Source organism: Morus notabilis, unplaced genomic scaffold, assembly GCF_000414095.1.
Source record: "Morus notabilis unplaced genomic scaffold, ASM41409v2 Scaffold843, whole genome shotgun sequence".
Classification (NCBI taxonomy): Eukaryota; Viridiplantae; Streptophyta; class Magnoliopsida; order Rosales; family Moraceae; genus Morus; species Morus notabilis.
The window spans coordinates 519,523-533,289 of NW_010361268.1; the positions used below are offsets into that span (position 1 = coordinate 519,523).

General features: G+C 32.5%; 3 protein-coding genes across 4 annotated transcripts; 1 reads left to right on the forward strand and 2 right to left on the reverse strand.

Moving 5' to 3' along the window:
• The first annotated feature begins 4,505 nt into the window (after nucleotides 1–4,505).
• Nucleotides 4,506–8,312, forward strand: LOC21408402 (uncharacterized GTP-binding protein YjiA). 2 transcript variants are annotated; one of them, XM_024166117.1, is made up of 10 exons: nucleotides 4,506–4,974; nucleotides 5,211–5,276; nucleotides 5,396–5,576; nucleotides 5,765–5,961; nucleotides 6,535–6,585; nucleotides 6,678–6,769; nucleotides 6,977–7,092; nucleotides 7,226–7,323; nucleotides 7,519–7,623; nucleotides 7,786–8,312. In XM_024166117.1, exons 1-10 carry the CDS (start codon nucleotides 4,633–4,635, stop codon nucleotides 7,921–7,923), a joined length of 1,386 nt encoding a protein of 461 aa, XP_024021885.1. In that variant the 5' UTR covers nucleotides 4,506–4,632; the 3' UTR covers nucleotides 7,924–8,312. The 2 variants fall into 2 exon arrangements, with proteins under 2 accessions (XP_024021885.1, XP_010097171.1); XM_010098869.2 differs by having other exon boundaries at nucleotides 7,229–7,323.
• Nucleotides 8,313–9,798: 1,486 nt separating this feature from the next.
• LOC21408403 lies at nucleotides 9,799–10,359 on the reverse strand. Its single transcript, XM_010098870.2, has one exon. The coding sequence runs from the start codon at nucleotides 10,357–10,359 to the stop codon at nucleotides 9,799–9,801; it is 561 nt and encodes a 186-aa protein (XP_010097172.2).
• A 1,240-nt stretch (nucleotides 10,360–11,599) lies between these two features.
• Nucleotides 11,600–12,160, reverse strand: LOC21408404. The gene has a single exon (XM_010098871.2). It carries the CDS (start codon nucleotides 12,158–12,160, stop codon nucleotides 11,600–11,602), a length of 561 nt encoding a protein of 186 aa, XP_010097173.2.
• Between the last annotated feature and the right edge of the window lie 1,607 nt (nucleotides 12,161–13,767).

Sequence of the window (13,767 nt, forward strand, 5' to 3'; positions counted from 1 at the left end):
TCTCTTATTTTTTGTTGTCAATTGATTATTGGTTTCGTTTTCCTGTGATTTTCATGTTTCGTAACCCCTATTGTTAATTAATCATTATACTAGTTCAGATTTGTTTAGAAGATTTGTTATCGGATAATGAGTAGAAATTTGTTCACTTTGTATATAAATAATGTGTTTTATTTTATTATTACAATTTCTCATTTTCTCTCTATTTTCATTCTCCGACTATTATAATCTACTCTCTTCTACCTTCTTTGTTTTCCTGCTCTTTACAGATTTTATTGATATTAGACTTTTATTAGTATCTTTACTGTTTTCTGAATCTTGGGTTCATTTGTTTGCTCTGGTCAATTTTGGATATTGGATTGTTCTGTTTACTTCTCTTTTTGTTCGGTCTACTCTGTTAATTGTTCTTCTTGGACTAAGGCTTTTTTTTTCTTAATTTGTACGTATATTTATGTTTCATTATTTTCATTTTTTTATCGTTATGCTTAGTTTGAACTTGTCATCATCATGTATATGATTTTTTTATATGAATATTGTGGTTCATTTCATTAATAGAAGTGTTTATTGTATTTTTGTTTTAATTCTCTGAATATAATAAGATACTAACCTTTACATCATTTCTTCTCTCAGTGACCAATTTCTTTTTTCTTAGGGTTTTATTGTTCTTTGATGATGATAATGTATTTTTCTTTTATTGTTGTCGTGTATTAGGTAACTATTAATAATGATTTGATAGTTTTTGATGTTGTCCGGATTATTTGGGATTTATGCTAGTATCTTCTTCTTCCCTAATATTTTCTTGATGTTCTTCTTATGGTGTCCGATCTTTTTTATCTTTTCATTTCTCTCCCTATGTCTCACCTCACATGTATGTTTTCTTTTTTCTCATGTTTCTGTTTTCTTCATTTCATTAATGTTTTTGTTTTTTGATATTTTGCATAAATCCTTCAATAATTTAGTTGACAGTCAAGGACACTGTTGAGTCACATTTAAGTTATTAATGATATATATTGTTAGCAATAGAAGAAAAATACTTGAACCTTATTTTTTATATATATCTTGTTCTGTGAACAGTTTTTTTTCTTAGGGTTTTGATGTTCTTTGGTGATGATGATGTATTTTTCTTTAATTGTTGTCATGTATCGAGTAACTGTTAATAATGATTTGACAGTTTTTGATGTTGTCGAAATTATTTAGGATTTATGCTATTATGTTGTTCTTCTCCAATTTTTTCTTCATGTTCTTCTTTGGTGGCCTATCTTTTTTGTCTTTCAATTTCTTACTGTGATATTCAACGGCTTAACATTTTCAAGCTTTCTTCTTCTCTCATTTTGTCTTCCTTCTACTCTTCTTTTTCCTCTTTGATTTCTTACTCTTTCTAAATCCAAAAATCAATCCAATTTTTCTGTTTTGTTCTTTAGTTAGTTTCTTTACCTATGTCTCACTTTACTTATTTGTTTTCTTTTTTCTACTTTTTCTGTTTTCACCATATCATTACAGTTTTCGTTCTTTAGAATTTTGTATACATCCTTCAATAATTTAGTTAGTAGCCAAAGCCAAAGACATTGTTAAGTCATATTTCAGTTATTTATGATATATGTTACTAGTAATAGAAGAAAAATACCTGAATCTGATTTTTTATATATGATTATTTTATCTATAGATTTAATAATATTATCTATTTATTAAATATAAAAAATAGTTTTACATTTCAATTCTTTCATTAAATTTTTCAATAGTTTATTATCTTTTGTTTTTTTAATTCATTTATTTATTTATTGTTTCATTTTTCTACTTTTGTAATTTCTTTCTCCTACTTATTCAACTGAAGAATGTGAAGATCGTCTACAAAAAATATGTATATGATGTATTTCTTAAAGTAAATGTAATGTAACTAACGATTGATTTTTTTTAAGAGAACAATTATCATATTATGTATTCATTAAGTGAAAAGCAATTTTATTGTATTTCAGTTAATTGTAGCAGATTTGGTGTTTTGTTCAAGGCTGTATTCCTGAACAAAAAAAAAAAGAAGAAAAATTCCTGTACGATTAACTGTTCATTAGTGTAAATTTTTCTCCAATACAAAAGTGAGACTTTAAATGTCAACGATAAGTTTTACATATTTTATTTGTATTTTAAATAAAAGTTAATTACATGTTTAATATATAGTTTTATAAAGACAATATATGCCAAGCAATGTTTATTTAAATCACTAGAAAAATAACATAGTATATTTTTATAAAATGAAATATAATTTCAAATGGTTGAACTTAAATAAATTTTTGCCTATATTTTACTATTAATTTAATAAATTGACTTTTTACTATTTATGTAAATATTATTATACAAGAAAATTAATAATAAAAGACAAAAATAATTGCTCTTAATACAAACACTTTTATTAATATTAAGTATAATATTTCTTTCATAATATTATTTAACAATTAATGTATATTTATAATATAACAATCGATAAAAATTAGATGTAATAATAAAGATTGGTTAATAGTATAACAAAAAAATAAAAATATTTATATGAGCATGATATTAAAAGACATATTAATGTTGATATTCTATAAGTTTTAATATTAAATATATAAAACCAAGTGCATTAATAAAGATAAAATAGTAATATAAAAAATATATTATCTTTAATAAACCATTGTAGAATTGCTAGCGTTAGACTCGTTACAAAATTAGGTAAACATTTTTAAATATAATTTATTTCATTTCTTATTTATATAAAATGAATTAAAAAAATTCTTTTTCTATTCTACAGGAAACAAGATACACAATAAGATCAACTATTATCGAAATTGATGCATACCAAGGATAGTTCTATCATGTATGTACAAAATGTTACAGACAAATAAAGGAATCAGGAACATCTTAGTGGTGATAGATGGAAATTTATCTACAAAACAACTTATTGGGTAATAACATTTATTAAAAAAAAACAACAATTTTTTTACAGTTATAATATAAACATATTTTATTTTTCTAAACAAGTGCAAAACAACGTACACATTAAAGATAACACAGGAAGAACAAATGCAATCATGTTTGGGAAAACAACGCAATCGTTCATAAATAAAGCTTGCTCTACACTCACTTTTGAAGAAGGCTACACCGATCGTTATATAATTCCTCTCATCTGAGAATAAATTAGAGGAATATCAAAAATATTTGTTATCCAATTCCGTAGTTGAGGTGCATTCGTCGACAGTTATTTTAAGAACTTTCAACGATGATGAAGCTCTGCTGTACTCACCTCCAACAATATCAGCATCCTCGAGAAGAACCACATCAGTTTCAAAACCGCTTACAATCAAATATCGAACCAACGTAAACAACTTTTCATATCTTCCTTTTTTTTTTTAAATCTTAATAGAACATCAGTTATAATATAATAATATTTATTATTTTACAGCCTGTTTCAATACAATCTGAGTATACTTCTTCGATTAAATTTTTGAAAAAAAGAAAACCAATTAAGTAATACTATTCTTTATATATTAAAACAATTAAATCATTAAAAATAAAAAAATTTATTACCATCGATTATAATATATTAATAACTAATATTTGTTTTTTGTCCTTTTCTATTGCAGCTCAGATGAAACGAAGAAAAAAATAAAGAAAAATAATCAACATAAAAAATATATATGTATATATATATGTATATATATGTAATGAACTTACCACAGCTTGAAAACTGAACTTTAATCGTATACCATTTTTTGTGTTAGTTTTTTTATATCATTTTTATACTCTGTTTTTGTAAAATATTTAACAACATAATTATCATTTCGTAACTAATTATTATATTATTTACTCTAATTTTATTATTAAATAAGAGTCTGTTTAGTTCGTTAATTTAAGTTAAAATGTGACTTTATGTGGGAATTTTTTATAATAATAAAAAAATTAAATGTAATTATTTTTAAATTTTTTTACTGTAATAAAATTTAAAATTTAAATTTAAATTTATAAAATAAACGTGACTAACTATATAAACATCGGTGCAGCAGCACGGTAACCCACTAGTATTAACTATTCAAAGAGGAAACAATACCCATATTACTATGTCCATTAGTCAAACCATGAAATAAAGAAAATTGAAGAAATGGCAAAGCAGGAAAGAAAGAAAAATGGAGAAAGAGGAAAATAGATTAAGATTTGAGATGAATTAAAATTAATAGGTTAATAATTTACATAAGTTAATAAATAGGCTAAATTACTATTTTTATCTATAACTTATCTGATTATAAACCATAATTTAACAAGTTATTGTTCATAATTTATCTGACTATAAACACAACTTAATAAATTTATCTATAATTTATTTAATTATTAACCATAACTTAATAAATTATGACATATTAATTTTTATAATTAAAAATTAATCTATATATTTTTTAAATTTTTTATATTAACCTATTTTCTACTATTATTTATTGCATTGCGGGAATTTGGTCCAGTAGAGAACAGTCCAGAAGAATAGATTATTTTATTTTATTTTTTTATTCTCTCTCTCTCTCTCTCTCTCTCTCTATTCCCACTGTTGATAAATCCTCTCTCTGTCTTCCTTAACATAAAAATCTACCTAAACCCCTCGAAAGCTCCAAAACCATGGCTTCAATATCAGCGGACCTAGCCACCGCCATCTTCCGCCTCACCGCTCGGAGCCCTACGCCTCTTTCCCGGGTCCGAACCGCCGTCCATTTTCCTCTCCTATGGAGACCAAGGGTTCCTCACTCCTCCCAAACTGCAAGGTACTCAACGTCGTCGTTTCGCTCCAGAACGATCATCGCCGTCGACTTCGCCAAGCCCAAGAGGAGTTCGCGGAGCCTCACCGTCGCCTCTACCGCCGCGCCGACGTCCCAGGGCGAGACCTCCGACGTTTCCACGAAGATTCCGCCGGATAATCGGATTCCCGCCACCATTATCACCGGATTCTTGGGCTCCGGAAAGGTACATCCATTTTATTTGTTGATTTGGATTCAGCGAAATTGGTGACAATTTTCTGTTTGTTTCTCGGGATTTCGAAGCAGAGCTGAGATTGTCAGGAAGTTCCAATTTTGCTTCTGTTTTTTTTTTTTTTGTTTTTTTTGTTTTGAATTAAGCTTTAAAGCCGGCAATATTATTAATCCATGGAAATTAAAACAAGAAACTTATTTGGGAATTCTTTTGTTTATGAAATTGAACAGACCACATTGCTTAACCATATATTGACTGCGGATCATGGAAAGAAAATTGCGGTTATTGAAAATGAGGTATGGAGTTGAACAATTTCGATATTAATGTTGTCAATTACTATTTATTGGAGGAAATAGATAGTTGAAGGTGAGTTTACACTGTGATTAGTTATGATGGCCCTTGGTTGATTTTGCAGTTTGGAGAGGTAGATATTGATGGTTCATTAGTCGCCTCGAAAGCTACTGGGGCCGAAGATATTATCATGTTGAATAACGGTTGCCTTTGCTGCACCGTGAGGGGTGATCTTGTGAGGATGATATCAGAATTGGTGGACAGAAAGAAAGGGAAATTTGATCACATTGTGATAGAGACCACGGGTAAGGCCATTAGTCCATGTGCTAGATAATACATCTTAAGATATTTAATCTTTTTCTTTATGGTAATGCATTAGGGCATGCTGCGTAACCTCAAAGTTTCTTCCGTTCTGGATGTGGAATGATTAATCTTGAACGGAACTTCGGTTGTTTCACATTACATTGGTTTATACAAATTTTGTTCTCTGCAGGGTTGGCAAACCCAGCTCCTATCATTCAGACATTTTATGCTGAGGATAAGGTTTTTAACGATGTCAAGTTAGATGGTGTTGTCACGTTGGTGGATGCCAAACATGCTGGATTTCATCTGGATGAAGTTAAGCCAAAAGGAGTAGTAAATGAAGCTGTAGAGCAGATTGCTTATGCTGATCGTATTATTGTGAATAAGGTATTTTTTTTATTGTTATTTGATTGTTGCGCACTAGACTAAGTGTGCAGTCTACTCAAATTTGAAGTCTTCATGACTATTCAGATCCGTTGTTTCCTTATTTCAACACCAACAATTTTGGAGACCTCAGCCATAAATGTTGTTTAAGTGCCTTACAAATCAAAACAGTTGCTCATGATATATTGACCTGAATGTATACGTTTTCTACTTCCTTTTGTTTTTTGTATTTCTACAACCTAACTGCATGAATTTTTTTGTTTAAAAAAACTTATGAACTCTCTTACAAGATTAATGATAAGAACCTCAGGAATAGAAAGAGTTTTAAGTGGTTCTCGCACCCACACCCCGATAAACTCACTATTCCTAAATCCCAAATATTGCTTTCCTTTAGTTGCTTATTTTTCTGTAATCCAATCCAAACATGGCAAAGAAGTGAAACACTTTGCTGAGGAATTGTTAATCATTAATCAGAAGGTCATTCCTGGATATAGATCAAGGTTTTGCACGGAGATATTATATAATCTTTTTTTTCCCCTTTAATGCCCAGCTGATATACGCATTCTTTTGTTCCAGACTGATCTTGTTGGAGAGCCAGATATTGCTTCATTGGTTCAGCGGATTCGGGTTGGCACCCTCCTCCTTTTGCTTCTACCGAACTACCTTTTTTTTTTTTCAATGATCTCTTTTTTATTGACTTTCTTTTTACCTCAACGTAGAATATCAACCGCATGGCTCAACTCAAGCGGACAAATTTTGGACAAGTTGACTTGGAATATGTTCTTGGCGTTGGAGGCTTTGATTTGGAGAGGTTTTCTCTCATTCCATTTTCTTATTTATGGAATTACCTCTGATAACAATATCTAGTTCTTGGGTTTATGCTCATTCCCTGATGTGTAATACTTTAAATAGGCTGGGGGCCTCTAACCTCAATTATAATTCATGGATGTTTCTTTGTTTTTGGTGGAAACGGATGTTTATTTGTTACTCTTGCTAATAGTTTTTCTATTCTTGCCAGGATTGAGAGTGCGATTGATGCTGAAAGTGCAAAGGAAGATCACCATGATCACGATCATGATCACCATGATCATGATCATGGGCATGACCATCATCACCATCATGATCACGATCATGGTAAATGTATTTGATTACTAGAAAAGACATTCCTCGCCATTCTTGTTGCCACTTATTGTCATTCTTAATAATGCAGTTTCATTTTTCCCACCTGGTAAAGAGTATAAACTAATCAGCATTTGGCATCTCTAAGCAGAACATCATGAGGGCCACCACTCCCATGACCATACTCACGATCCGGGTGTTTCTTCTGTCAGTATAGTTTGTGAAGGAAGCTTAGATCTCGAGAAGGTTTGTTATCTATTTGGTTTATTCTTCAGTTAGCATGGTACCCTTCCAAAATAGTTTGCGAACCTTTAAACTGATCTTTCAAAACAAGCATACCATCTTTATTGGAGAAGTATGTAGGTACCATCCATATTTGTTGCTTGAGTGCATGAAAGCTGACAGATTTTGGACAATTCTCCTGGCTGAAATATTTTCCAGGCTAATATATGGCTCGGCACGTTATTATTGGAGCGAAGTGAAGATATATATCGTATGAAGGGACTCTTATCTGTTCAGGGCATGGATGAGAGATTTGTTTTCCAGGTGGGTTAAACCCGCCTTTTCTTTTTATGAAGTGGGGCTTGCTTAAAACTGGTTTACATTTGTGTTTTGCATTCTCTCTGCTGGGTCGGCAGTGACTTTGGTTACCATATTTTTCCTGCTAATCTGCTAGTTTTTTCTGTGTTTTGATTTCTGGTGTGACAGGGAGTTCATGACATATTCCAAGGTTCACCGGATCGGTTGTGGGGCCCAGATGAACCAAGAGTAAGCAAGATAGTTTTCATAGGGAAGAACTTGGACAAAAAGGAATTAGAGGAGGGTTTCAAGGGTTGCTTACTGTGATCTCTTTCTCGCATTTTCGAGCGTGCAATCGAATATAATATGCATGTATTGATGTTGTACTAGCAATTACACCGAGTAATGAAATCTTACACCTCATCTTGTTTTACAACATCAGTCTTGTGGGCTTTTCGAGTTATCAAGGACATTGTACATTTGATTTGAAATTAGAGGAGCGTTTCGACAGCTCCTAACTGTGATTACTAAAACGACATGCCGTTTTGACACATTTTGCTGCCTCAACAGACCTTTAGATTTTTGCCGGTGTCGTTCTGCATGTTCACATATTGTATTTCATTTTTATTATCGTTAAGCTGCCAAAAGAGGTCGAACAAAATTAAATAACTAGCATTATCGTTGCTGTTAACGGAAGAAAAAGGGAAGATTTTAACGGCCACTGTTGTTGTTGTTGTTGTTTTTTTTCTTTTTTTTTAATTTTAATTTCTTGTGGTTTTACTTTTATCATCCTTGTCAATTTCTTTTCTTATTTTTATCGCCTTTAAAAAAATGCTACTCATACCGTTCATTAAGTTTATTGTTGTTGTGTACTTCAATCATCCAATGCATTACGTCTCTATTTTAGAACAAAATATTTTTTTCTCTTTATTTATTTATTTCATGTTTACTTGTGGAAAGGACCCGAATTTGGATATTTCCCAACAGCGAGAGGGTGCAACCCGCGAAATTCAATTAGGCTTGTGGACGGCTAGGCAGACCCAAAATTCATCATCCGGGATGTGCAACCAAACAAACCGCTAATTTTTAGTTAAATGCAAACTACACAGTTATAAATTTGTTTAGAGATTTTTAAACTAAATCAATTAAAAATCTTTAAACCAAATCGATGCAATTGGTTTGATTTAGTTTTTCTAATTAGTTTGAACTAATATTTTACTAACTCTTTTTAAGTTTCAATCATAATTAGTACTAATTTTTTTGTAAGATAGACATCCCAATATTTTTTAACTATAAATGTCAATAACTCAAAAATGAAATATCAAATAGGTTATGGTTGAAACTTTTAGGACTATGACCGTATAATTTTGGAATTAATGCGTTTTTTAAATATGAACAAGTTACAAATATATAAAAATATATAATTTTGGGAAAATATATATAGATAGAAATTGGTTTAGTTTGGTTAGTTTTTTAGGGTAAAACTACAAACTAAACTAATTTAATTGGTTTTAAAAAATTTAAACTAAACCAAATTGATTATTAGTTGATATGATTTGAATTTCTTTTAGTTTGGTTTGATTTGGTTGATTTGAATAGTTTGATGGTTTGTTGCACACCCCTATTCATCGGTACTTTGTATTTTGATTTCTTCCTATCCCCTTTCGTTGAATGTGGGGGTAGTCGCTCCTTATAATTAACCCCGGCATTTAAAAATTTGAAACGTGCCAATTTATAATGCTTCTATTCCTTACTAACAATGCGACAAGTTATGAACACATACACACACACACCAAAAGAAGGTAAAAGATTTATCAAAATATAAATATAGAAAGGATTATATTTGAAGATTATCACATATCGATCATCTCTCCTGCTCTCAAGACGTATGCGAAAAACACTACAACAATCTCCAAATCTTACAAAAGAACTAAAAAGAAAAGAAAATAAATAATCTCATTTTAAAATCAAAACATACTATTTCATTAACATTCCGAATTTAATGATACGAAGCAAAGAACAAAAAATACCAGCTTCGAAATTTTTCAACCAGAAAAAAAAAAAGAAAACTCCACAAACTGAGCTCCTTTTCTGTTTTCAAGAAACCAAAAAATCATCAGAAAACAGCATGACTCGGAACCTACATATTTATCCAAAAAAAAAAAAAAAAGGGAAAATAGCCTATCAAGATTAAAAAAAAATTCAAGAATCTTGGGCTCTGGACATCACGGAGAGTCTGCTTGGCATCGGCTGAAATGTCTCTCGGCTCCGCTGCTGGTTTGACGAAGGCCTGATCAGAGCCGACAACGATCTTTTCATCAACTCGCCTTCAACTACTCTGTTCCTGATCAGCGAGTTAGCCATCGCTGATCTCATCAAGTACTGCCTGCGGCTGTTGGAACTAAACGACGGCGTTTTCTGGGCACCTCCACGCGGAGAGTTCTTGTGGAGAGAACACCGGAACGAGCCTGGGTGCGTCGTAGGGGCACACATGCATGTCTTCTTCGGCTTGGAAACCACGCCGTTACCGTTACCGTTATCGTTGACGTTTCCGGGGGCGCCGTTGGACTGCTTCGTCACCGACATCGAACGTCGCCCCGGAGAGATGGAGCTTCCGTACATGCTGACGCGAGTGGGGGAGGAGGAGCGAGTGAGGAAGGGCCTGGACGACGCGAATCCCGAAGACAACGACTGCGATGAGCTGCGAGTCCTGCAAAGCGCTGAATTATCCGGTCTTGCCCTAGGAGAAGACGACGACGCCATTGTAGTAGCCATGGTAGGAATGGGAGGAGAGAGAGAGTCGTTTTTTAGAGAGAGAGAAACTCTTTCTTCTCTGTTTCTGAAAATTTCATGTCGGTACCTCGACTTTTTAAAAAAAAAAAAATTTGTACCTCAAAGCTATTTCTTGGAACACAAAAAGATAAAATTGTCCTTATTATAAAAAGTCATCTGTTGATCATAATTTGAAGAAAAACAGGATTTAAAAATTGTTATACATGTCACCAAATACCATGAAGTTTTAGGTTTGGGTGTTTGGTTACATGTATAACAATTTTTAAAATCCTTTTTTTCTTTTAAAATTCTAATCAATTGATGAATTTTTATAATAAAGGCAATTTTTTTTCTTTTAATTTGTGTCAAAAAATGACTCCGAAATACCAAGAAAGATTTTTTAAAAGGTTAAGGTACCGGCATGAAATTTTTAAAAACATGAAGATACCAAACTCAAATTCAATATTGTAGAAGTATTAAAATGAAAATTTTCCTAATTAAGAGATGATATTTTAAGATTTTTTTAACATTTTTCACGTGTTTAGTTTATACTATTTTGAAATAAAATCCATAATTCACTACCGATCGTGGACTAATTACATTTTTACAAAGATACCCTGACTTTCAAGTCATCTTCACCGTCGGATTTTTTATTTCGTGAAAAAAAAAAATTTATTTGATCATTGCTACAAACCGAACCCAACAATATATTTATTGGGTAGAAGAAATTCCAACAATAATATTTTATAGAAGAAAAGTTTCTTCAATCTACGTGTAATAAACATGGAGAAAATTTCACAAGTACTTAATCCACTTGTTTACAGTTCCCCATATACCAGGTGGCAATTTCAATTTACGTGACTATTTTCTGAGGGGATGATTACATGACTATTGAATCATCCGTAAAGTTGACGGTTTCAGTTTATTTGGTAAATAGGTTTAAGTTCATAAACGGGATGACACAATGAATACTATTTACAAATTAATATTTTGAACTTAATATACTGATTGATTAATATTCTGAACTTAATAATACGAAGCAAAAAATACTAGCTTCGATAATATTTGAACCCCAACAAAAGAAAAAAAAAAAGAAAACTCCACAAACTGAGCTCCTTTTCTGTTTTCAAGAAACCAAAAAATCATCAGAAAACAGCATGACTCGGAACCTACATATTTATCCAAAAAAAAAAAAAAAAGGGAAAATAGCCTATCAAGATTAAAAAAAAATTCAAGAATCTTGGGCTCTGGACATCACGGAGAGTCTGCTTGGCATCGGCTGAAATGTCTCTCGGCTCCGCTGCTGGTTTGACGAAGGCCTGATCAGAGCCGACAACGATCTTTTCATCAACTCGCCTTCAACTACTCTGTTCCTGATCAGCGAGTTAGCCATCGCTGATCTCATCAAGTACTGCCTGCGGCTGTTGGAACTAAACGACGGCGTTTTCTGGGCACCTCCACGCGGAGAGTTCTTGTGGAGAGAACACCGGAACGAGCCTGGGTGCGTCGTAGGGGCACACATGCATGTCTTCTTCGGCTTGGAAACCACGCCGTTACCGTTACCGTTATCGTTGACGTTTCCGGGGGCGCCGTTGGACTGCTTCGTCACCGACATCGAACGTCGCCCCGGAGAGATGGAGCTTCCGTACATGCTGACGCGAGTGGGGGAGGAGGAGCGAGTGAGGAAGGGCCTGGACGACGCGAATCCCGAAGACAACGACTGCGATGAGCTGCGAGTCCTGCAAAGCGCTGAATTATCCGGTTTTGCCCTAGGAGAAGACGACGACGCCATTGTAGTAGCCATTATAGGAATGGGAGGAGAGAGAGAGTCGTTTTTTAGAGAGAGAGAAACTCTTTCTTGGATTTCTAATTTCCTTTTGCGTTCAAGTGTCGAGTATGGATTGAATGAAGCGGTTCTTGATTAGGGTGTGAACTGAAATCGGTATAGCTATCGAGTAGGAAAGGAAGAGAAAGCTATGAGTCTATGAGCTTTTGGTGTATGGCTGTATGCATAATTTGGCCAACTCGCTTGCCTTATATAATACAAGCCTTCTTGTGTTTCGAATGGGAAAAGGAATGCTTCTCATAAAGATATAGTAGGACTAGAATAGATTTTCCGAACAACGATAATTCAAAAAACGAGAGGAAAAGTGATTGAGATTTTTTAGGGCTTCTTAAATATTTAATATCTGATAAGGTTCTGATTTTATTAATAATTTGTCATTTTTAGCGAAAACAAAAAAAAAATATTAAAAATACTTGTTCTGTATTTTAAATGTATATTTTAGAGTTTTTTAGAAGCAAAAATTTGAGAGAACGGTTTTTTTTTTTTTTTTTTTTTTTTTACAAAAAAAAAGAGTTTAAATTCATACCAATTTGAACCCTTTTATAAACAACTAGGGACTCTTTTATTAATAATTTAATTTTTTTATAATTTCTGGATAAATTTGTAACTCGGCACTAAAAATAGAATTCTAGTCGTTCCAAAAAAAAAAAAAAAAACGTAGAATTCAACTCAATTGTTAAGATGATTTGTTGACATACAAGTAGGGGTGTAACTCGGCCGGGTAGAGTCGGGTTGGGCCAAAAAATTGAGCTTACTTGTTCAGTGCGGGTTGAGAAAACTTTGAGCCGCAACACTCTCTTAAGCCTACAAACCCGTAATCTGTCGGTTGGCCTCGGGTAGGCTCGGGTTACTCGGATTGTTGTCTTACCCAAAAGTGAAGCAATTTTCTTCCTACGAGTACGAGGTCCAAAAGCAATATGAAAAAATATAAGTTTCTTTTTTTGGAAACACAATAATTGGCCTTGTCAACTTCTCTTTAGCAACTAAATTGGCACATTTAGATTTCCATGCCTAACTAACAAAGACCCAAGAAAGACCGTAATCCATAGAGGCCCTATATAATGAAGATGATACAAGTATTCAACTTGCTGCCAAGTAAATGGTGAAAAGAAGTTTTAATCTATGACTTCAAACATGTTTTAAGTTTAACAGTCCAAAAGCATAAAATCCATAAACAGTCTATAAGCATTAACATAACATCAACATACTTCTTAACAGTCAATAAAGTCCAGAAATAAAATTAACAATACGTCAAATAAACAGTCCATATAGACATGGTCCAGCAAAATAGGAAATTTAGTCAACTCCAAACAGTTTAATCCAGAATAATAGCACCTCCATTCCCAACTTGCCCTTCATGTGTTGCAATAAAAGTTGACAAATCTAGAGAATAAAACATAACAAAAAAATCATTAGAATCAAGTTTAGGACAACAAAATAAACAATAAGGAGATGAAACAAAGTTAAAAAAGAAAAAGTAAAACGTAAAAAGATTATCCGACTCAATATCTTCATATTCATTAAACTCTTCCACGTCAATAAGGTTGAGGTGC

Coding starts and splice junctions, on each gene's coding strand:
- LOC21408402 (XM_024166117.1), top strand. CDS start 4,633: ATGGCTTCAATATCAGCGGACCTAGCCACCGCCATCTTCCGCCTCACC. Junction 4,975..5,210: donor GATTCTTGGGCTCCGGAAAG/GTACATCCATTT, acceptor GAAATTGAACAG/ACCACATTGCTTAACCATAT. Junction 5,577..5,764: donor CATTGTGATAGAGACCACGG/GTAAGGCCATTA, acceptor TGTTCTCTGCAG/GGTTGGCAAACCCAGCTCCT.
- LOC21408403 (XM_010098870.2), bottom strand. CDS start 10,359: ATGGCGTCGTCGTCTTCTCCTAGGGCAAGACCGGATAATTCAGCGCTT.
- LOC21408404 (XM_010098871.2), bottom strand. CDS start 12,160: ATGGCGTCGTCGTCTTCTCCTAGGGCAAAACCGGATAATTCAGCGCTT.